At 34.8% G+C, this 26,248-nt stretch overlaps 1 protein-coding gene across 6 annotated transcripts in view; it reads right to left on the bottom strand.

Moving 5' to 3' along the window:
• Nucleotides 1–26,248, bottom strand: part of DENND1B (DENN domain containing 1B) — a 248,657-nt gene that overhangs the window by 128,918 nt on the left and 93,491 nt on the right. For all 6 annotated transcript variants that reach the window (XM_061185274.1, XM_061185276.1, XM_061185278.1 and 3 more), the window contains 4 exons: nucleotides 23,626–23,675; nucleotides 21,522–21,641; nucleotides 8,030–8,099; nucleotides 2,125–2,205 (listed from right to left, as the gene is read on the bottom strand). In XM_061185274.1, coding sequence (XP_061041257.1) covers nucleotides 2,125–2,205; nucleotides 8,030–8,099; nucleotides 21,522–21,641; nucleotides 23,626–23,675 — 321 coding nt within the window. The remainder of the gene's footprint in view (nucleotides 1–2,124; nucleotides 2,206–8,029; nucleotides 8,100–21,521; nucleotides 21,642–23,625; nucleotides 23,676–26,248) is intronic.

Below are 26,248 nucleotides of genomic sequence, written 5' to 3'. Positions count from 1 at the left end.
CTAACTGTGAACCTGCATTCTTTTGGCCTCAATGACTACAAATCTGAGCTTCTCCTTCACTGCTCCTTCCTCCACTCCTTTCCCTCCATCTACTCTCTTCTTCCATACAACTTCTTTGGGCAATTAGACCTTACCCTCTGCTCTATCCTCTCTACATTCTGCCCTTTAAATCGCTCCGTTATTCCTACAACCACGTCTGCAGATGACTCCCCGATTTGGGTTAAAAATTCCAGGTTATCCTTAGCTTTCCAGCCCCCAATCTCTAAATGACTACATAACATTTATTTCCACTTTGGCATTAAGCAACAAAAGAGGATGCAGACAAAAAGGGGCAGAGAACGTTATGCTGTTACAACAAGGGAACATTTCACAAAGGTGGGAACTGAGCTAGTTCTAAAGATACATAGTCTACAAGAGGTTTTAGAGGAAGCTGTACAACCGAGAAAGCACAATGTTCACTCGAGAAGATGAACAGAACACTGTGACCAGAGTAGAGAATCAATTCATGGGGAAGAAAACTGAGACAGAAAAGTGAAAAGCTGGATTGAGGCTAAGAAGTAGATGGTCCTGAAAGGCCACAAATTTGGACAAATTCTACCGAAAATGGGGGACTACTGAAGGTTTTCATCAGGGGACTTTATATAGTTGAAGGAAGTTTGATCTTACGGCCTTTAGAAGGGACTGGAAGGAGAGGCTGTAGACTAAGGGCTGCCTGAAGTGATGGGCACCCAGACCAGGCTGCTGCCACTAGAAATATCAAGAAGGAAACCACAGAGGAGAACACTGTGATCAAACAAAATTACAGAGGGAAATCTAAGCAAGAAGAAAGTTATTACCAAAGAAAGAAGGAAATAAGGCTAACAATTTCCTTATCTTGCAAAAAACCAAAAGACCTAGAAAGAGAAAAACAAATACCGTATGCTAACACATATATATGGAATCTTAAAAAAAAAAAAAAGGTTCTGACAAACCTAGGGGCAAGACAGGAATAAAGACGCAGACGTAGAGAATGGACTTGAGGACACGGAGAGGGAGAAGGGAAAGCTGGGACGAAGTAAGAGAGTGGCATGGACATATATACACTACCAAACGTAAACTAGATAGCCAGTGGGAAGCAGCCACATAGCACAGGGAGATCAGCTCGGTGCTTTGTGACCCCCTAGAGGGGTGGGGTAGGGAGAGTGGGAGGGAGACGCAAGAGGGAGGGGATATGGGGATATATGTATACATAGAGCTGATTCACTTTGTTGTACAGCAGGAACTAACACACCACTGTAAAGCAATTATACTCCAATAAAGATGTTAAAAAAAAAAAACAGCAAAAGACCTATTAACACGATTACATACATTTCAAATTGCTTTCTCCTTCAATTTCTCTTGCATCATTATATATTTTCCTTCCTTAATTAGAACAGTTTATTGTTATTTTGGAAGAACCAAAATCAACATAGGTACATTTTAACATTCTATTATATGCCAAATTAATGAAGAAAATTAACGAAAACATTCATATTTTGTGATTATTAATTTTGAACACTTACAAAGCCTCCCAAGGTACTAGGGTGATTTTAGTTATATACAGTACAGTTCATTAAAAGTTTCAGTGGTAAATAATCTATACCACCACAGCCTTACTGCTTTGAGAAACTTTAATCATATTTCCAGTATTTGGTGATTATACTAAAAGATGTATTGAAGTATGGGGAAAGAGTTTTTTAACCCAGAATCTTTATCGTATAGTTGGTTATATAGTACATTTTCAATACTTATTATGTACTGTTTTCATTTTATGAGGGGTATTTGGTATTGTATACTTGTGTGGGTGTGGGTGTGTACTTCCTTATTATGGATAGATTTTACCTGAAAATCAATGTTCCTTGCAATCAAAATATTCTCAGATATTTGGTAACTTTTAGCATATAATTTAAAAATCTGTGATTTAACAACTACCGAAGTATACATCTATCATATCATGTTATGACAGTTAAAGCATGTCAGAAAGCCTCAATATCACCATTTAGTAATGTCAGTACAGGCATTAAAGTCTTCCTGTGAGCATGGGTGACTCAGCAGAGTTTCTAAACTGCTGTGACTCCAAACATCAATTACTGACTCAATACTTACCACACTCAAATTGACAGGAGTGTTTGCCTTTGGTACTGGCTGGTTATATAGTGATTTGAGAGTTTCATTCAAATCATCTTCCTAGAGTAAAAAAAAAAAAAAAAAAAAGTACATTTTATAAATGAAATAGGAACTAAGTAAATACAATTAAAACTACTTGACAAAATCAATCACTGTGCCTACTCACTTCAGACGTGTTATATACAGGCAGACCCTGGAGATATGGCGGGCTCAGTTCCAGACTACCGCAATTAAGCAAATACAGCAATAACGTGAGTCTCATGCATTTTTCAGTATCCTAGTGCATATAAAAGTTATGTTTACACTACACTGTAGCATATTAAATGTGCAATACCATTATGTCTAAAAAAACAATGTCATACCTTAATTTAAAATACTTTATTGCTAAACAATGCTAACCATTATCTGGGCCTTCAGCAAGTCAGAATCTTTTCACTGGTGGAGGGTTTGCCTCGATGTTGATGCTGCTGACCGATGAGTCTGGTGGGTGCTGAAGGGTATGGTCGCCGTGGTAGTTTCTTCAAACAAGACAATAAACTTTGCTGCATCAACTGACTCTCCCTTTCATCGGCAGTCTGCGATGCTGTTTGAGAGCATTTTACTCACAGTAGAACTTATTTCAAAATTGGAGTCAATCGTCTCAAACCCTGCTGCTGCTTCATCAACTAAGCTCATGTTATATTCCGAATTCTTTGTTGTCATTTCAACAATCGTCACGGCATCTTCACCAGGAGTAGATTCCATCTCAAAAAGCCACTTTCTTTGCTCATCCATAAAGAAGCGATTCTTCTTCTGTTCAAGTTTTATCATGAGATTGCAGCAATTGTCACGTCTACAGGCTCCACTTCTAATTCTCATTTCCTTGCTATTTTCTACCACATCTGCAGTTACTTCCTCCAGTCAAGTCTTGAATCCCCCCAACTCAACGTCATCCAATAGGGTTGGAATCAACTTATTCAAGCTCCAGTGAATACAGATATTTTACCTCTTCCCATGAACCAAAGTGTTCTTAATGGCATCTAAAATGGTGAATCCTTCCCAGAGGGTTTTCAATTTACTGTGCCCAGATCCATCAGAGGAATCACTATCTGTGGCAGCTACAGTCTCCCGAAATGTATTTCTTAAATAATAAGACTTTATAATAAATTTTAAAATGATAAATACAACAAATATAAATATAAACATAAATTTAAAATAATGATAATAATAAATAAAAGTCAAAATTACTTCTTGATCAACGGGCTGAAGAATGGATGTTGTGTTAGCAGGCATGAAGAAAACAATAATCTTGTTCTCCATTTCCATCAGAGCCCTTGGGTGACCAGGTACACTGTCAATGAACAGTAACATTTTGAAAGGAATTTTTTTCTGAGCAGTAGGTCTCAACAGTGGGTTTAAAATATTCAGTAAACCATGCTGTAAACAGATGTGTTGTCATCCAGGCTTTGTTGTTCCATTTATAGAGCACAGGCAGAGTAGATTCAGCATAATTCTTAAGGGTCCTAGGATTATCGGAATAATAAATGAGCATTGGCTTCAACTTAAAGTCACCAGCTGCACTAGCCCCTAAGGAGAGAGTCAGCTTGTCCTTTGAAGCTTTGAAAAGTAGGCACTGACTTCTCCTCTCCAGCTATGAAAGTCCTAGATGGCATCTTCTTCCAATAGAAGGCTGTTTCCTCTACACTGAAAATTTGTTGTTTAGTGCAGCCACCTTCATTAATTATCTTAGGAGATCTCCTGGATAACTTGCTGCAGCTTCTACATCAGCACTTGCTGCTTCACCTTGCACTTTATGTTAAAGAGATGGCTTCTTTCCTTAAACCTCATTAAACCAACCTCTGCCAGCTTCAGTCTTTCCTTCTGCAGCCTCTTCACCCCTCTCAGCCTTTGCAGAGTTGAAGAGAGGTAGGACCTTGCTGTGGATGAGGCTTTGGCTTAAAGGAATGTTGTGGCTGCTTTGATCTTCTATCTAGACCACTAAAACTTTCTCCATATCAGCAATAAGGCTGTTTTGCTTTCTTACCATTCATGTGTTCACTCAGGTAGTACTTTTAATTTGCTTCAAGAACTTTTCCTTTGCATTCACAACTTGGCTAACTATTTAGTGCAGAGGAACGCTTGCATTTCCCATTTTAATTTTAAAATCACAAACCTAGTTTTTAAGAAATAGGTACAATTTAAGTAAGATTATTGTACTAAGATGCAACTTTGATGCAAGATGCAAATACTCTAAATACTTCTTTTCTAAGTAGCTCTTAGTTACTACTTGCCCCATGATAAATGGGGTTACGTAAAATATATAACACATCTACTTTATGGGATTTGTACAGTAATAATGTGCACACATTTGTACAGTAATAAATGTGCACCTTGATGTGCACACTGACTTTTCTGAATTACACATACAAATCCAGTAATAAATACGTGAAGGTAGCTTCTCATATACATAGTTATTTTTATTCTCTCTTAAAATGTTTATGTTGGGAGAATAAACCAAAGGTAAAGGCAGTTGTAAAAAGAAGTTAATCATTCATTTTAAGGGATATGGATACAAGACACACATGACCTCTCACAATTTCTCTTATAATTTGACTACAAAAACTTAATAATTCAGATCTCTACAAATTCTTGCAAAAGTGTGTACTCAAAACTGCCTATTTTCGTTAGTGTACATATGTCAATGCTACTCTCACTTCACCCCAGCTTCCCCCTCTCCCCCGTGTCCTCAAGTCCATTCTCTACGTCTACGAATGTAAAATAGCTAGCTAGTGGGAAGCAGCTGCATAGCACAGGGAGATCAGCTCGGTGCTTTGTGACCACCTAGAGGGGTGGGATAGGGAGGGTGGGAGGGAGGCTCAAGAGGGAGGGGATATGGGGACAGGTGTATGCATATCGCTGATTTACTTTGTTGTACATCAGAAACTAACACAGTATTGTGAAGCAATTATACTCCAATAAAGATCTATTAAAAAAAACCAAAACTGCCTATTTGAAATTCTCTTTAGAATGACCTAAAAAGAAGGACTCTAAAGCATTCATCACTTGACCATTTAAGCAATAAAATATACCACAGGATATTCTGGATGATACTGATGTTCTGTGTATACAAAATTCTTATGGAAACAAATTTTTTAAACGTCTAGCTTTTAAGAATCCTTTGTAGTTGCCTAATGCTGATCAGGTAAGGATAACTGACTGTGAATCTAAATTCCAATCTAAATACCCTGTGGCACTGAATTAACAATGAAAAGAAAAATTATTACACTCATAGATTTACTTCCAGTTATTGATTAATACTGTGAACTTATAATATTTTTTTCCTCTAATTAGGAACACAAATGTAGTCTCCCTCACTTCCTCTCTTCAGGAAACCACAGTATGTTTTTTTACATATTCCAGTACTACATATGGTCTCAGGGAGCATATGACATACAATAAGTATAAGTATTAAGTTTCTGAAGGTAACGTATTCAAAAGTTGGACAACTAATACAATTAATGTTGGCTCCACATGTTTACTCAAAAACACAAAGAACAAGAAACTATCATGAAGTAGAATTCTGGTTTTGAGTTTTCAATGCAATAATTGAATACTGTTATTTCCAGTTATTTTCTTAGGAAAATGAATGACTGAATAGCTTATATATAAAATTGTTCAAGTGTAAAAATGACCTTCTAATGAATATTTCACAGAATTAAGTACATCAAGTGTAGAGAGGGAAATGTTTACACCACAGCACATGCACACAAACCCTGGACTTTTGACAAACACTAAAAACATGCTATTATGTTACAATAGTAAAATTTGATTGCCAAATTAGGAGATTGCTCACTAGAAGAGTAAAAGAAGTGTCTTAATTTATTAATAGTACATTTAAATTCTATTTAGTAAAAAGTATCTGGAGTAGTATTTGTATTGAGTTTAGGTCTGTTTTTAAAGATATTTACACTGAATCTTAAAAGATGAGTGTTCTACCAGTGTTCTAGGAAATTTAAGTGGCTCCAATAAGTGGATAGTATATTGTGTGTAGAAAAGTGGGAGCAGATAAGCCAGGGAGGACTATCAGATGCCAGATCATGAAGCTTCTAATATGTCAAGCTGCACACATGTTTAGATTTTATTCTAAGGAAAAAAAGGAGCCACTGAGAGGATTATAAGCAAGCAGTAAAATGATATAATCAGGTTTCAGAAAGATCATTCTTAGAGATCAGAATATGGCGGTACTTACAACTAAGAATGTGTATAAGATGCCCATAAGTAATTTCTAGAGAGAAGAGAAAAGAAAACTAAGAACATAAGAACACCAAAATTATAGGTGTAGATAAAGGAAAAAGTTCAAAGAAAGACTGAGGCTATAACTAAAAGCAAAGAAAACAATGTCAGATGACCAAACAAAATACAGTCTCAAGTGTGGAGGAGTATCAAGTAAGAATTTAAGCAGATAGCCAGAGACCAGAAAATATACCCTACATTTCAAAATTAGAAAGCAACAACAGGCAATCATTGCAGATTTTTTTTAAAAAAACTTTCATTTGAATTAAATTGCATCAAATAGCACAGTTAATATCTTAGTAAATTAGTCCTTGTTTAAAATAGGGAAGAATGATTAAGGGGAAAATTTACAAACTATCATCCCAGAGAAGTTCATTAATTCAAAGCAAACTTCAGTTTCTGTTTTATTTTTAAGAAAAAAGGATAAAGATGTAAAGATAAATACAAGAGCTAAAGCTATAAAATTCTTAGAAGAAAAAAAGAAAGCTTCATGACATTGGATTTGAAAATTATTTCTTGACGTGACACCAGAAGCACAAAGCAACAAAAGAAAAAAACAGATAAATTGGACTTCATGAAAGTTAAAAACTTTTGTGCATCAAAGGACACTATCAACAAAGTAAAAAGACAACCCACAGAATGGGAGAAAATATTTGCAAATCATATATCTGATAAAGGATTAATATCTGAATATGTAAATAACTCCCACTCCTCAACAACAACATGAAGACATGATTAAAAAATGGCAAAAGACTTGAATAAATAATTCTCCAAAGAAGATATACAATGACCAATAAGCACATGAAAAGACTCTGTATCACTAATGTTTAGGGAAATGCACATGAAAGCCACAATCATATACCACTTCACACCCATTAGGATGGCCATTATAAAAACAAAACGAAAACAAAAAATAACTGCTGGGGAGGATATGGGGAAACTGGAACCCTGTGCATTGCTCGTGGGAATGTAAATTGATGCACCCGCTGTGGAAAATGTTACAGCAGTTCTCCAAAAAGTTAAACACGGAACTACCACGTTATTCAGCAGTTCTACTTCTGGGTATATACTCAAAAGAATACACGGACTCAAACAGTTACTTGTACACCCACGTTCATAGCAGCTTTGTTCACAACAGCCGAAAGGTGGAAGCAACCCAAGTGTTCATCTAAATATGAATGAATAAACAAAATGTGGTGTGTGAATAACGGAATATTATTCACCCTTAAACAGGGAGGAAATTCTGACATATACTACAACATGGATGAACTCTGAAACATGAAGTGAAATAAGCCAGTCACAGAAGGACCTATATTGTATCATTCTACTTATACGAGGTACATGGTCCGATGGAGACAGACAGAAAGTAGTACGATGGTTGTTGCCAGGGACTTGGCAAGGGCAGGGAGGAATGGGAAGTTGCTGTTTAATGGTTAGAGAGATTCAATTTGGGAAGTAAAAAGGTTGTAAAGATGATGGTATTGATGACTGCAGAACAATGTGAATGTATTTAATGGTACAGAACTGTACACTTAAAGACAGTTAAAATGGTAAATTTCATGTTAGGTGTATTTTACCACAATTTTAAAAACGGAGAAAAAACATGACTTACCAGTTCCTTAGCCAAGTAATCTGCCAGAGTATTTAGAAGCTTGTAATATACTTCAAACCATGGCAGGTAACTGTAAAAAAAAAAAAAAAACTTTAAAAATGTGTGTGTGTGTGTGTGTGTGTGTGTGTGTGTATATGTATCATTTAGAATCAAGAAACAAGATGGCAAAATAAACATCAAATCTAGATTATTTCAAACAGGTTGATCCTGGAGGGCAAAAAAGAACTATACCCACGTTCTCTTTACTGTTACAGTAAAATTTTACATATAATCTACTATTAGTTTTCATAAAGTAGTCAGAATCCAAAGTTCCATTATAAAGGTTATTCATTACACACTTCTACTTTATGTTAGCAGCACCGAAAATCACTTAATCCCATTGTGTGGTATGCATGGCATGAGTGCACCAAAAGCACTCATAGAATAAAAATTAACCACTGTAATAAGATAATATCAAATAAAAACTAATTTTAAAAAGCTTTTAAAACAAAGATATAATCATTTCTTTTTAAATATTACTGAATTAAGTATATAAAAAATAGAATTATGTGCTTATTAATTAAATCAATTCTTCGGAAATTGATGTTTACGTAGGATGGTAAATTTCAAAATAAATCAATACAAGTAAGAAAGCCTATTTTAAAAATTGTAAATATTATAAATAGCATTTAAGTATCAAAAACATATAATTTAAAAATCATTTTGATTCATTTTGCTAGACACAAATATAATTAATTTTATGAAAGCAAAATACTAAATCCAAAAATCAATTGTACAAAATAAAATCTGTACTCCTTTTCAAATTAAGGTATGTATATTTAAAATCTATCCAAAGTTTTTAATTGTTTATTAAAATGTACACTTTTCACATATAAGAAGAGTAAATCACAAAACACACCAGTGTAGTTAATTATCAGTTAACAAATACTCATTTTTTTCTTCAGAGAATGACTACAACAGACTACTTTTTAAGAGAAAAAAGTGTGATACTTTTACTACACAATTATATACTGACAAGAGTACAGATACACAAAACAGATTTAATAATCAATGACTAGAGCTTAGAAAAACAGCATTCTTTCTGCATTTTTTTCATATAATGTCTGATTTATTAGTGACCATGAATGATGCTTTTTAATTAGGAGTAGCCTAAAGTCATAACAAAAGAACAGTCAGGTAAACGACAGTATCCTTACTCAGCAGAATGCTATAGAGTTCTTTAAAATGATCATTATAAATAGTAAGTAATGATATAAAAGATGCCTATCATATTTAAAAATATCTACCAACTTTTCGTTAAATCTAGCATATTGAGTAGTACATCCATTTATCTCTGTGCCCTTTGGAAATGCCACTAAAATGACTGTAAATAAATAAAAAGGGTATAAATTAATGAGGACAAGACAAATGCAATAGAAAGCAACACAGGTGAATGGCTTTGTAAAGGTGGTAAGCAAGCAAAGAATAACTGACTTTGCAGAAAAGAGAAAACCAAAACCTGAGTGTCAACAGAAGGGAAAATGACCATTAGCCAATAGACTGGCCCCCACAGGATCCTGAAACACTGACCTGGGAATCTCTCAAAGGAAAAAAACACCTCAAAGGCCCTATATTTTCTTGTGAAACCAACCACTGCACATACAATGATGCTAATTCAGTTTAGTGCCTCTATCTTAAATATAAATTAACGGTCCACCCACCAGATATTTGAGGAAATACAGACATCAATACAAACATAAAAGGAACTCCAAGTAAACAAAGACAATACAAACATCAGGTGAAAGTTTCAAAGCTTATCATTAATATCCACAGGAGCTGAATAAAGAACAGGATGCTTCTTTTTTTTTTTTTTACTGTTCTAATCTAGTATTTATTTTATTTTATTTTTTATTTTTTATTTTTTAACATCTTTATTGGAGTATAATTGCTTTACAATGGTGTGTTAGTTTCTGCTTTATAACAAAGTGAATCAGTTATAACATATACATATGTCCCCGTATCTCTTCCCTCTTGCGTCTCCTTCCCTCCCACCCTCCCTATCCCACCCCTCTAGGTGGTCACCAAGCACCGAGCTGATCTCCCTGTGCTATGCGGCTGCTTCCCACTAGCTATCTATTGTACGTTTCGTAGTGTATATATGGAAGCAACCTAACTGTCCATCGACAGATGAATGGATAAAGAAGATGTGGCACATATATACAATGCAATATTACTCAGCCATAAAAAGAAACGAAATTGAGTTATTTGTAGTGAGGTGGATGGACCTAGAGTCTGCCATACAGAGTGAAGTAAGTCAGAAAGAGAAAAACAAATACCATATGCTAACACATATATATGGAATCTAAGAAAAAAATAAGAAAAAAAAAAAAAAGGTCATGAAGAACCTAGGGGCAAGATGGGAAGAACAGGATGCTTTAAACAAAATGAAATCTAAAAAAGGAGAAAGAAGTGAAAAAATAAATTTTTAGACAATAAGAACAAGTTCTTAGAAATTCAAAATACAAATGCTGAAAATAATTAAAATCAATAGAAAGATTCGAAACTAAATGACGAATATCTCCTAGGAACTAGGATAAAGAGACAAACTGATAGAAAATAAGAGTAAATATTAAAATATCAGTGTATCAATCTCGACTATCATGTAGTTGACTAATAGTGGTTCTAAAAAAAAAAAAAAAGGGGAAAAAAGAAAATTTCTTTTTAAAAATTACTAGAAAAATCCCAGAACTTTAGACATGAGTTTCCACATTGAAAGTGCCACCGGGGTAACTGTAAAATAAATGAGCCAAACCAGAGTATCACAGTGAAATTCCAGAACAGGGGCGACAGAAAAGCACCTAAGAATTTCCAAAGAGACAAAACAGGTAGCGTACGAAGGCATCAAATCCAAAATGTCCCTGAACCTCTGTCTCAACAGCAATTCTGGGAAGTCAGAAGATAATGCCTCCAAAAGGCAGAGGTTAAATCCCTTGCAACCTAGAATTCTTTGTCCAGAGAAACTATCAATCAAGTTTGGGGATAGACTAATAGCAGTTTCAGTCTTTCTAGAACTCAAAAATTTACCTTCTCCGTAATATTCTTGGGAAGCGACAAAATGGAAGAGTGAAGCAGAAAGGAGGAATATGGGGATATAGAGACAAGAAATTGAGTTCCAGGGAAGAATAGGTAAGTCTAAGGATAAATGTGCCAACGCCTGGCGAGCAACCAGTCCAGATGGAAACAGGAATGAGGGCCTTGGGTAGGATTTTCTGGGACAGGGGGTTGCAACAAGCTGACAGCCTCATGTGGGAGTCTGGAAAAACCTGGGTGAGTGTGTGCCAAAGCTCTGACAGTTTGGGGAAAATCTGAGAATCAGAAGTTAGTATAGGTAATCTCAATTTTCACGTTTAAATTACTCAACTCTTCTAACCCTAGTGCTTAGATAGCTAATCTACTTTCTACCGTATCTTTCGCTTACAAAACAAAAAACAAAAAACCTTAAACATTACTAATACTGTTTTTAGATTATCAACTCAATATCATGCAAATTACCACATCGTATTTTCCATACTCATTATAATTCAATGAAATAATTTTCATGGAGGATGTCCTGCCAAGACACACCGTAGTTCCTTGGATACAGTACAATCTCTTTCATTTGAAGTCATTTCATAGTCACATTTCAACTTTTAACAGCCTGAAGAAATTGCTATTTCAAGAAAATGTCAATGTGTTATGTAATTCAGATCTATATGCTCAGATGAGATGAGACCTAATCTATTCAAGGAACATGCAGGTCTGTTTCTATCCTGCTCTCAAGAATCTTAAGATAAAGCAAGATTTATTGACTTTAGGTGGTTTGCATGTCTATCTGTTAATCCTTATATTGTCATTTTCACCTTACTCAAATAATGTGGAACCTTGTTTAAACTTCCTTCCTGGTTCACTATAAAAATAAGATATGTAATAAATATCTCATAATTATAAGTTATTGCAAAGTGAGAGAATCTTTTTTTTTCTAGACCAAATGTTCTGGTTTTCTCATCTTTACATTATTTCTTTTCATTGATTATCTTCCCCTTCCAATTTCTTTTCAAATTATGAAAACAAACTGGAATCCAATTTTCCATTAAAAAGCTAGTTTATACCAAAACACCACAATTTATTTGTAAGATTATGGCCCTGTTTTTGAAAATGAAACAAACTGAATTAATAATTGATTAACAGTCAGTTTACTTTTCAAAATTTAACAGTGCTAGGTATTTTGGTATCGTTTTATAATTATTACTATTTTTTATTATCTCCAAGAATACTTTCAACTGCATTGCATCCTGATACCAGGCTATGTTTGTTCTTTATACAGGGATGCCGGATTTTGTTCTCATGTTCATTCAACTCTTGACTCTATTATATATAGATCACTGCTATAAATCAGACTAATATAATTTTTTAACTATTACAACAAGGCTTACACCTATGAGATATTTCTCACAGTGATCTCTAAGGCTCCATCATGCTTAGTTATTTCTGTTTGGACAGTAAGACTTACTAGTCAGGTCTATGCCCATCTAGGGAGTAGAGAGCAGAATCTAAGAATCAGAGATCCCACACGTTAAAATAACTGGAAGTACGGAGAACAAAACTTCTTAGGCACTAACTATATGCGTGAAAATACGCTAGGTACGTTATACGTGTTCTCTCATTTAATTCTTATAATAATACTATGATGTATATTTGACTAAACTAAGGTAAAACAACTTACCCATGGTCACAAAGCTACCAAATGGCAAGCCTGAGATTAGAACTCTGACTGAGCAATACGTGCTCAGGGGTCTACCAATCACCCAATACAGGCATGTACTTCTAGAATACCCCGCCTTTGAATAAACATTGTCCAATGACCAGACGTTTTCAGGAAGCTGCATAAAATGTGACAAAATTCATTCATTCTGGTTTAATCTTAAATCAGCCTACTTATAATTTCTATCCACTAACGTAAATTCTATCTTCTAAGATTTGTTTAACTAATGTTCAGAGCATTACCTTCCTTTCTGCCTCTTAAATTATATTTTATTCATATGGGCAAATTTCCCAGCAGATAAACATCTGTTTAATTTGATTTCTTTCATTTCACAGATTGGTAATTCCTTCCAATTATAGATTTTAGTACTGCTTATACGTTCATCACTGTGGATAAAAATTTTGAAAAGGATATGGCCTGCAACATGGTACAAGATCTCTGCCCAAACAACATAAATCTATCAACATCTAAGTATATTTCGATCAATAAGAAGACTCATAACTGCATTATCTACTGTCTAGCCAACATTTTTCTCTACATATAATGTGTTCATGAGAGATAATGGGACAGACTTTTTCAAATTTCTACCACAGCACCGCCTGATACACCAGCAAGTACCATCACCATAAAGAACTGAGTTTAGTTACACACAACGTGCTCTGTGAACATGTACTGGTTCTTGGTGATAACTAGCTCCTTTTTAAGAGTATATATCATTCATGTTTTTTTTAATGAAAACATCACTTGTACCCAAGTGGAACTACTCTGTAACCTAGTCACGCTCCTAGGATGTCAAGGAAACAGGGACATTTTCCGTTGCAAATAAACAACAGCATCCAGAGCGGAGGGTGCAAACTGGCTACGTGCAGACGTATCCAGCCCACAGTCATATTCTGTTTGGGCAACGCACCATTGTTGTTGTTGAACTGAGTAAGTGGCCAACTTCTAAATCAGATAATTCACTTAAAAATCTAGATTTCTTCTCTTAAAAATCAAAAGAACTGGCAATACTGGTTACACTTTTTTTTTTTTTTTAACTTTGCAACAAATACCTAAAGCTGGGTAACAGCTTCTGTCTTTGGATGGGGCATGTGTTATTTATTTGGATCACCCCAATTTCCTACTGTCAGCCAAACCTGCTTATCTCATTTTAGGCCCTCACCTTGTCCCTACAGGTAACTGAATTCACAACCCCTGGTATGGAGCAACTATTCAACAGGAAGTCCTGCTCACTTTTTTATATGACAAGAAAATGGTCCAGGGTACACAAAGTAGCCAATAATTCAAATATTTTAACAAGATTCCATTGCACACTTTAAAGATAAAACGTGTGCCAAAAAAATACATACACACACATATATAAAATAAATATTATAAATTATACAAGCTTACCTTGCTCAGGTAAGAAATGTTATTCTCATGTTTCTATTTTTGTGGTTTCTTAGATAATTTTCAGACAACATATGTTCAAAGCAATTAATTTTTAACTAATGTATAAGCTCCTAAGCTGATTATCATTAAGTTAAAATAGTTTTCACAAAATTTTACAGTCCCAATCTGTTTTTGTACAACCAAACACAAAAATCCCAGAAAGTTTTTAAAAATGTATTCAACATATAATGACTAAATAAGATATTTTACTTGAATTTTATAAAACTGAAAATGTAATTCTTTAACAAAGGATTCCTGGGACTCTCATAGTCTTGTAAACATACATAAATGTAAAACAAATACATGAAGGCCAATTATTTTAAAACGAAAGTCAAAGAATCTCCTAAGATTATTTCCTTAATTTTTCATAAAGACATAAGGCAAAGGACAGATGTATATGTAAAGCCATGAGTCCACTTAGTGGCAGGGAGACTTCCCTCACACTTGTGCTTCCACTATCCAGCTGATAAAACTTTTACATCCAAAGGTCAAAGGTTAAATAAAGGAAAGGAAATGTTTTTTGTCAAATAGTCAGGTAACCACTAACAGTCTAAGTGGTCAGCAGGAACCTAACTTAGAGTAATCAAATACAACTAAGGAAACTGCCTTTCCGCGGAAAAATGTCTGATGTCTAGAGGCTGTTTTTCTGTCTGGAAAATTGACACAAAATGTGTAAAATTGAAACATTCTGCTTCTAAGGGACTTGCCTCAAGGAAGAGTGTGAAAGCCTCAAGTTTGGTATGAGTTACAGGGGAGGGGGGCAGGGAGGACTACAGAGTCCCCAGACACCAAACTGTCTTCCTTATGCAAGTATTTCATTGTGAACCCTTGGCGACAACTTTATAGTTGTAAAATTATGTTAATCAAATTAGGGAAAAAGTTATTTCTTGCATTTTTGCTATTATACGAAAGCAATTCTAAATAAAAACGATGGCATGATTTAAATTAGTAATATCTCAGGGTATTTTTGAAATCTTGTTAAAGTAGGAGAGACATGCCATAGAAAAGGCTAAACCATACAAAATTCAAAATTAAATATTGACTTTTATATTAAATAAACCTGAATTCTAATATTTCTTCTAAAAAGTGAATGAAACAAAAACAAATTAAATACACTTACTTTCAAAACTTATAATAGCATAAATCCAGTAGAAGAAGAACCCATGGTTTTGAGAGCATTGTGTGCAAGTTTTCTAGCTTAGAACTCTAAGGTAAATCTAAATTACTTTCAAGTCTTAAAATGGCATCATCCAGGATGAAAAGTAGCTTTAAAGCTTTATGTGAAAATTTTCTAGCTCATAACTCTAAGGCATAGAGTAGTTTTTATTAATAATGTATATAAATCACTTAGCAAAATGCTTGGCTTACAGTAAACAAACACTAAATGATGTTGCTATTAATTTATTTGTTATTATTAGTATTATCATTGTCATCTCTAACCTAGAAGTCTTTGCTATTCAAGAAATCCAACACTCAGTTATTTTTTGCTTTTCTAATGAAAATTTACTACCAATTTGTATTTAATTTTACTTTGTATTAAAAAATCTTAAACATCCTTAATGTATCCCATTTTCATTATGACTACTCTTTAGGGACCTAAAATATTTTAAACTGTTCGATATCAACAAAAACTCAAGAGATATTTATACTTTTCTTTTAAAATTTAGATCATTAAAACACAAACATTAGAAGGTAAAATAAATGAAGTTTTTTGATGAAGATACAGTTGATCACAATAAAAAAAATTTAGTGTTTAACAGGATATAAAGACAACAGGAGAAATTATTAATTTCTATCTAAGAATCTTAAATCACTGATACTAAAAATGACCTCTGAATAATCAATCCAGTATTATCTCGCAACAGAATAACTAAAAATGCAGTATGTTTCAATATAAATGCACTAATTTTTCACAAAAGACAGCTTCAAGAAAAAGATGCTAAAATTTTTTCATATTTGAAAGTCATAATATACTCCAGGTAAAGAAATAAGTAACTAATTTTAAAAACTATAATCAGAAAGGGAATCATCTTTGTGCTAAATCTCAACTTTTAAGAAAAAAAAGTGAAATGACCAATTGTCAGATTAAGCGTGTACAAAAATTCTCAGCGCTTAACAGTGGATAACATGAAAGCCACAGAAGCTTTGTCAATTTATTAACTGCTTCTATATCTGTTCATTCACTTTACCAACTGTGAATAAACACTACACTTAAATATTTAGTTTGCTATCCAATAGAAAGATTTATAAATGTGTCTTAACAAGTCATGGAAATAAGTCTAGAATGAATACCAAAATTTAAGTAATGGTTATGTTTTACATATATAAGTGCCTTTATTTTCTTTTTCTTTATTTTCTTCCAATTTTTCTATAGTAAAATATATTACTTTTGTTAACAGAAAAGCATGGTTAAAGACATATATTTCTGTGTCTTGCTTATTCAAGTATTTTGTCATTTTTCTCAATAAATTTTAGCCCTATTAATGCTTAATTCTAAGAAGCCTTAGAATTTAGGACTTAGAATTAAGGCTGAATTCTAAGAGGACCAGGACATTCCCAAAACACTGAATGGAAACATTACTCTAAAGCCCTGGCAGCCACCAGTGAACACTCAGAACACCAGCAGAGGTGGTCTTCTCTCACAGAACCCCTGGAAGCAGCAGAGTCTGGAATTCAAGAAATTAGCCTTTAAATGAAGGGACCTGATTGCCCCAACCAATCCCATGAATAATTCATTTGCTACTTCTACCTTCCCTTCCCACAACCCTCCAAAAATGACTACTTAAACTCTAAGTCCTGGTTTTATATGAAACTAAACAAACTTTCTCCTACTACATCTTAAGGATACGATGAAATTGAGTGTTGTTGGAAGAGAAAAAATAGTAGGAAATAAATTGTAGGTGCAGTCACATTTCTCCTGTCCTCTCACAAAGCATTTCCACCACATTGAACATTCTGTGTTGAAATTACAGAAAAACACTAATATCTGGCTCTACGATGGTGATGGGAAGGTCACCTCACAAGTAATATTTTTTTCTCTTCCAAAGATCATTCTTTCGCACTGTGATTCCAAATTTCAAGCGTGTAGAATGAAATGCCTGTTCCCTTCCCATTCTTAATTCTGCTAGTCAACAATGACCAGCTGCTGCCTTTGGAGTATCTCCACGAAAACACACTTGTAGGACCATTTCCTGTCCTGGATGTCTTACCTGACAAAAGATGATCTGGGTAAATTCCCACACATTTTTAATATGCTCTTTATATAGTCCTGACATCTCAGAATTTTAGAGCAGGAAAAACTGATTAAAATTACTTTTGCTCACTGCAAAAAGTAGGTGAATGCTGAAGTGTACAAAGTAAAAGAATTAGAGATCTATCCTTTTATAAGTATATACAATCATATATTAATATATAAATCTGTTATTGACTACTCCTTAAAATATACACGTTTATATATACATATAACTTGTTCCTTACAAACATAAGAACACGCTATAAATATTACCTTGAAACTTTTCATCATTTCACAATATATCATAAACATTTCTCCAAGTCAGTATCTGTGTGTATAATTTTTCCTAACAGATAAATAATATTCCATTGTACTAGTCATTAATTCATTAATCTACTTATTCAACAAATATCTATTAAGAGTTTACTATTGTAGGCACTGGGAATACAACACATCAGTGAACAGCACAGATAGCATTCCGGCAGGGAGGGGGCACAAAGTGGAGCCTGGGGAATGGACCATAAAGCACCTAATCAATTCCTCCTGAGAGACATCTGCGTCCAGTGGTTTTGCTCTTATAAACCATGTCATAATAAATAACTTTGCTCACACTTTACTGCTCACCACTGGGAATATTCCTGAGATTTAAATTTCAAGAACTGGAATTAACTGAGTCAAGGAGAAGGAGACTTTAAAAATCTGATAGATATTTTTAAATTCCCCTTCAGAAAGTCATGTCATTTTACAGTCCTACAAGCAGCACATGAAATATCTATTTCCCCTCATGCTTATTTTTTTTTAGTTTTTCATTTCTGCCCATCATAATGTGCTCGTTTCTTTTACCTTTAGTAAGGCTGAGCATCATTCATAGGTGTGTGTGTGTGTGTGTGTGTGTATATATATATATACACACACACACACATATATGTATATATATGCTATTCACATTTCCTCTGTGAATATGCTGTTCAGATGCTTTACGCATTTTTCTATTGGGTTGTTTCTCTCTCTTATTATAATCTATGGTGATTAACTCTCTGTCACAGTGATTATAAATACAGTCCTACCAGCTTATTATTGGAATATTCAATTTCCTTACTATATTTGTCACCAAACAGAAGTTTTCGTCATTACGTAGTCACAAGATGCCAACGTTTTTGGCTTCGGGATTCAATGTCAGGATTCAAAGGCTCTCACGGTCACAGTAGTTTTTAAAAATCAACAGCAACCTCTTCTAGCACATTTAGAGTTCCATCCTTCCTTTCAACACTTATAAAGTTAAATCTAAAGTGGTGAAGACTCAGTGTAGTCCATGGACAAACCAGAACCCAAAACACCATTATTCCTCTCACTACGGCACTCACTGAGACTTGCCAAAATTATTTTCACAGACATACACCGATTACACCTTAAAATAGGTATTTACCTACCCATCACAACTTTCTAAATAAATTGCTGAATTTGATTATATTTTCATTCTCCGTTCTCTGATTTACTGGCTATTCTCTAAATTGGCTATTCTCAAAGAACACCGTTGCATGCTACTTTCCAGGACAATGACTGAGACATGCCATTAACACCTATGAGATGGCACTCTTTTAATTCTCTAGGAAAAAATAAGCTGTAGGATAGAATTTTCTCAATTTAAGATTCTCATTCTCCTCCACGATTTTTTCATAAAGCTTTGATACCTACTATTTCTTATCTACCGGAAAGCACCGTCAAATAACAAAAATAAAAGGAACATTTACTCTTTTTAAAAAGACTAAATAACCAATAATGCTTATTGTGAAAGGTTTTCTTTATTGGCATAGACGATTTTTTTGTTTTTTGTTACATTAATATAATAGAACCATATTTTCTGCAGGTAAGACTATTCTTAATGCAGAGAACTACAACATTCAAGCCTTCTTCCACACAGACGAGTTTGAGAACTACGTAAAAATAACCTGATTATGGTAACTGCTCTAGAATCTGTTTCCTACAAACTAATGACAACTGGTTTGGAGATACAGACACTATACTAATCCTTCAATCATTTAACAAATAGCTATAGTTCATATTTTGTGTAAATATTTCGAGGTTAACAACGGCTTTCCTAAATTGAAACAGAAATGTCTAAGAATGTTTATTCTACAAGCCCATTCATAGGGACTGTTGTGAACATTTAAAAACTACTTGCTAATTATTAATAGGTTCATTGTATTCAAAGTATGTTAAGAGTTCAAAACAAAGAGAAAGATTTAGACTCTTTAATTACGGATATCAGGAACTCACTTTGGAGGCAGTGAGGTAAGCTGTAAAATAGATTCAAATATTACATAAGAATGATGTCTATAACTTACTCTCAAATGGGTCAGCAAAAACAATACTACAACAGAGAGAGAGACACACAGAATTTGTGTGTAGGTGTGCGTGTGTGCGTGAGCGTGTGTGTGTACACTGAGAGAGTGGGGGGAGGTGGGGAGAGACAGAACAGGCTAACAACTGTGAATCTAGGGGATGTGTAGACAAGAGCTCATGGTACTATTCTTGAAACTTTTCTGTAAATTTGACTTTTTAATGAAAAGACTTAAAAATTCATAGAGAAACATCAGAAAGCACGTACAGCTTCAGTCTTTCCATTAGCGCAAACTTGTCTTGGGCAGAGTGTATAAGATGATAGTCCCCTTTAAAGTGTAGATTTGGAACTTTCAGCATGAAGCACAAGGATAAAAGGAGATCCCCCCACCCACTTTCCACATGGTCACTCCCAACCCCGCTGCCCAAAAAACTGGCTTCAAACTAGAAGAATCAGCCTACAGCTTGAAGCATAACACTCTTCTGGATAAAACGTTAACTTTTAAGTACAACTGTTCCAGAAGAAAAAGTTGTGCCTAAAGAGAGAAAGAGGCACGTCCACATTCTATTACTTATACAGCAGTTAAACATTTACTTCTGAATAAAGATTGAAAAAAATTCTCCAACTCTAACAAATATTCTGAGTAGAATTTATAACTTAACCCTCAAAGAATGAGAGGAATGTAGCTAAACAGCAAATGAACAGAGCAGACATCAATTTTATACCAAAGGTCTCTTGCAATACTTTAATTACTAAATTTAATGTTACTTCTTTCACTATAAACATTTCTATAGAATCTAGCTTGACCAATATCCATATTATAATCACAGTATAGAGTCCTATTTGTATAGAACACACCCACATTTCTGAGTCATCAGGACATATTAAAGGGACGCTAACCTTCAGGACCGCCCTCGTCAGCACTAGCAACTCAAACCCCAGGTCCACAGACAGAGACGCGCTCTCAACTGCCTACCGAGGGAGTCCAGGCCAACCAGGTACGTGACGGAGGCGGACAGGCGGGGCCTGTGAAACAAGCAGGCTCCTGACACAAGGAGACACCTGCTGCTCAGCACCAGCTCAGTGTTGCTGGGACGGCAAGACCAGCACTAGCAAAAGGAACGAGAAACGTGACCTTTATGCAAAATTTCACTAAAATTTATAAGGTAAGAAACACCTTCTAAAATGTTTAAAACACCACTCTAAACACTTCTGCCCAGAATCACCAGTTTGCAACCTTTACCTTCGACCAACAATTCACTTTCAAAAATCCAAGTGCTGGGTCAGCAATGGAACACATATTAACTTAACCGAATTTCTTGCATCCTACTTAATATGTGAAGCATATATTATCTGACCTCGTATCTTAATTTTTCAAAAATAAACCCACAAAAACTAATCTGTAAAAGGGCCAATTCTAACACAACATTGTAAATCAACTATACTTCAATAGAATAATTTAAAAAAAAAAAAAAAGGAGCCAATTCTTTCAAGCAAAATTCTACTGTTACTGGTAAATCTTTAAACCGAATCGATGCCATATATAGAGAGTAAATAAAATTATTTCTCAACTTAGTTGGATTTAAAGAAAACAACTAAAAAAAATATATAAGCATATTTTTAAGCATCCCAAGCATAGCAAAGCACAAAAGAAAGACACCGTTAATCTATCGTGCCTCCAATTTTATTTTTTACCACAAATACTTACCTAAGGATGCATAAGCAGATTTTGCCTCCTGATGTGAGTCGGCAGAATCCAAATCTCTGTTTACTTTCAATGTCTGTCAGTACAAAGGCAAAGTGCTGTCCGACTTGATTCTGAGACACTCTAAAATACAGTAATATAATAACACTTTAAGCCTTGTGTGAGAATTTTCTTAAAGAAAAGCAAACGCAAGAATAGATGTATGTGTGGCCTTGTTTTCACCTTTCCAATCGGTTGGTTCTCCAAGCTAGAACGACGTTTTAAAAACTAAAATGAGTGTGAAATGTGTAAACTAAACCATGAAGCAAAGTACCAAAACAGGCTGTAACGCCTTACGCCTTACGGACTGAGCAATTCTGCATATTCTAATCCCTTACTAGGGAATCCTAAGGTATCTTACCGTAAGTTTTCACCTGCGTGAAAGTACTTCTCAAACATTTCGTAAATTCCGAGCGTACTACTAACGGAGCCGGGGAGGTGAGAAGCTGCTCACAGGACGGCCGCCCCTCCCCGGCCTCTCCTCGGGGCGACTCTGAGGCTGCTCACACGGCAAAGCGCGTTGCTGCACAGCCTACTGGCAGCCACCACCAGCCCTGTGTCATTGCTTCTTCTGTTGACATTCTCACCCAATAAAGCACCATACAAATTACTACTGGCATTTTTTTTTAGCATTCTCTTCTAGAGCTACCTGTATCCTGGTAATAAATTTCCAAGTACAAAATAAGAATACAATTTCTATAAAAAAGCTTACTGCAAAGGATCTGAGCTAACGTGAACTAAGTATCATCATACGTGTCACACTGCCATGTAAGGTGCGGTATAAATCATTACGCTGAATCTTTACTATTATTTATAATATACAAATATATTTCCTGTTACTGGCCATAACCTTGCCATTAGACAACAATAACTGAACATCTGCTTCCTTGTCCCAAAATAAAGTTTCCAGGACACCTAAACTTTGGCTTTGAAATAGCCACAGGAATTATGTACGAGGAAACAAGCTACTTACCCCTACTGCACCAATACTACAAATCATTTGCAACTGTCAGGAAATACTGCAGTTCAAATGCTGAACATTTAACAAACACACTTTTATGGGGACAGGTTTGTTTTTGTTTTTTTAACTTTTACAAACTTCAAAACAACCTCTAGTGTCTACTATGCCCTCTAGTGCCCAATGTCCACAATTTACTTCCGTAGCTTTTCTTCCTTTATTTCATCTTTGCTATTAATTTGGAAATTGCAACTTTAGCAGGCACAAGTGACTCCCCAGAAAAGAGGTAAAACAAGGGGCATCATTCACCAGCAGTACTTATTAGTATCAATTAGCCCACCGTTCGAAAGGCTTTTATCTTTAACACCGTAAAATTTTAGATTTTTACTAATCTTTACTTTTAGCAAAATATTTTCCTAAAATAAATTTTCTTTTAATATCACCTCACAGCCTACCCTTAAAAAAAACTGATAATAGGGTATGAAAAATCACATGAAAAACAATAAATGATCTGTTATTACGCTCAAAGGGCTATATATTCTGTGACATTTCAGCTACACACAGGTAATACTCTATTCATTCAGCATTTGTTCAGTAAAATACAAACATAATGAGATTTTCAAAACTGCTAGGTAAGAGGGTTTCTCTGCAGCCTTCCATAATATTGCACTATTTCTATAAAGCTATTCTTGGGAGACAACCAGCCATGAGTTTTACAATATCACACAGATGGTCTTTTCAATCAGGGTGAAGTGAGATAGAAACCAGGATATATACATCTAATTTTAAAAGACACAATTCTAAGGCTCTGATAAAGGACATATTAATGTTTTTTTCTCCTAGTGCTTACAACATGTACCTGAAGAACAAAAGGAAGAAATGGAACCTTACGACTAATCCTAACTGGCCACAGTGGAATAAACAGAAGATATAATGATTTAGAAGGCTTCTCCATTTCAAATATTATTTAATTTTGAACCTCTAGTCTTTTTTGTTAGAGGCAATGGAAAAAAAAAATACATTTCATTTTATAAAGAAAACACATGTAATAATTTTAAAGTGCTCACTGAGATAGGCTAAGGTTCTTTTAAATGATGACTTATACTGTACCTTTCAACGTCAAAGGGGAAACAGAACTTTGGCACAGTCTGTAGTACTTCCTGCAAATGCAAAAAAAAAAAAAAGCTTTAGAATATTTTTAAAGATGCAGTTAAAACTTTTTTGGAGACATTTTTTAGGAAAAAAAAGTTTGTCTTTTTCTTAAGAAAAATAACAGAGGTTCCTGGACTAAAATAATTGATTATTAAAAAGGAATTAAGTGTGTGCTTTGGCAGATTGCACTGACAATGCCACGGAAGCCCCAGGAGGGAAAGGCCTGGCCTGAAGGGTATTCACAGCCCTCACATCCCCGCTGGGACTCCCTTCAACAAGGCCATATGGATTTTACAAGAAGCACCACACCATATGGGTAAGCTGAGTCTGCTGCTGCTTGTACCACAGGGTAGCCACAGGGACTTCTGACAGATCCTGGCTCAGAAATATAAATGTTGTTTCAATTAAAATGCAGGCAGAGAAAAGGGAATGAAGTTGGCAGCAATGAATTACTGAGAGGTATAACAACTCTACGTGCCCCAGAGTAAAATGGTTCAAAGAAAAAAGGATTTTCTATAGCTAAAGAAACACATTTATATGTTGAACTCTTGGTAAATTCAACATCAGTAACACTAAGTTTAATCCCAAATAACACTCTTAAAGAAATGTGTATCTAAAAATAAGCCTTCAATGTAAAACTACATAGCTTCTACGCTGTGCACTTTTATTGAAGAATTTCCTAATATGAAAATCAATGTTTTAATTAAGCATAGAAAATAATCTTACTGACTTGAAATCTGCAGTGATTCTATAGTTATTATAAAATAATTTTAAAAGCTTTTAGAAATCATATACATTAACAAGTATAACAAAATGCAGATAATTGTCAGATATTTGGCAAAAAAATAGAATAAGATCTATTTTGTTATATATGAAAAACAACTTAAAATTAACTCCTGTTATAAAGTCAGAATTGAAGATACCATCACACGAGTTTAAAGCCAGGCGATTTTGCAAGAGAAAGCAGAGATTTATGAGGAGGCTTCATATTAAAAGAGTAAAGAGCAAATATCTTCATGCAGTAGCCACCCCCACCAAAAAAACGCCTTATCACTACCTCTCTACCAATAAAACTTACATTCAGAGAAATCATCAGTATATGAATATTAAGCCCTATACACTGTCATAGGATTGAGTGTTTTAAAGCAGAATTTCTCACATTCTTTTAAAACGTAAACTGGTATAAAGTATCAAGTAAAAATAAACCATTGTAAAATTCCAATGCCAAAACCTAAGAAAGCTTCAAGAGCCTTGAGTCCCTGAAGCTGAAAGAAAAGCATATGTAAAAAAGCTATCTTCTATCTTTAGGGCAGGGTACCCAGGTTTGCTTATGAACACATACATTTGTAAGTACGAGTGCAAACCCCGTATTTAGAAAAAGCTAACTGTTTTACTACTGACAATGTTTTATTATCAATAAATGGAACTGAAAGAGCTGCTAAGCGTGAAATAATTCAAATTACTTAAACTGAAAACAGGACATTACAAAAGAGAACAGTTCATCTGACCATTGCTAATCCTTATTTTGTGCTGCAAAAAGTGAAGCCATTTCCCATATTTACAACACACGTGAAGGCTATTCAGATACCCCCCCTGCAAAGCTGTTCATATCATTTCTGTAACAATAAAGATAGATATTCAAAATCCATTGTCTGCTTCCAAATATACCCGAATTAATAATATATTTCACATCGATTTTAAGACTCAAATAAAGAGGAATGTTTCCCAGTTAGTTGCTCAATCGTTCACGCCCCCCCCCCTCCCTCCTTCCAGAAGCGGCACACATGCACACACTTCGGCAAAACAGCCTCGGCTCGCTCCCCAACTGGCAGAGGCATCCCTCAGGGGACAAGTCTTTAAACCCCCGCACTCTTTAAAATTCAACCAGCCAGCAGGTCTATAGACTAGTGTATAAACAGTATAGACAGAAAAATCCTCTCTCAGCTTATGTCAGTGACAAAGCAGCTCAGCAGTTGACTGTTCCTCCCCTGACAGTATAAGCTGGGCTTGCACAGATCAATGGCTGCAAGTCCCACCTAGCTCCCAGGGCTCGGTTTTCTTCCTTAATTACAGGTGCTATTCAAACTGAGGTTGAAAAAGAAAAGAGAGAGAGAGAGAGAGAGAGAGGGGAGTTGGAGGGAGGAATAAAATACATGCAAATAGTTTTCTGGATCCTTTTAACAATGATGTTAATTGAAAACTGCACTTTTATATTGATTAGAAGTGCTCATAAACTCTGGTATTTCCACCGCACTGTGTTCTTGATATGACACACACGCACACACACATTTCTGGATTGGCATCTGTAGATTATGTGAAAGGTTTAAGACAATATTCTTCAAAAGTTATGTTTCTCTATTCCTACAGGCTTTTGTTTTTATGAAATACCTAATTTCCTTAGGCAAGAAAAATTATCCGGGTTCTCAAAATCCTCTTAATTCTCTAAAATATTTTTTTACATAGAAAGAACACATTGACTAACATGTCAAATGTTAAAAATAGAAATAACAAAAAGAATGATATATTAATAGAATATAAAATTATGAATAGCAAAATACAAGAGGCAATAACACATATATGT

The sequence above is a fragment of the Eubalaena glacialis genome, chromosome 3 (assembly GCF_028564815.1).
Source record: "Eubalaena glacialis isolate mEubGla1 chromosome 3, mEubGla1.1.hap2.+ XY, whole genome shotgun sequence".
Lineage (NCBI taxonomy): Eukaryota > Metazoa > Chordata > Mammalia > Artiodactyla > Balaenidae > Eubalaena > Eubalaena glacialis.
The sequence above is the reverse complement of the archived record's forward strand: the minus strand, read 5'-3'. Positions and strand labels throughout refer to the sequence as shown.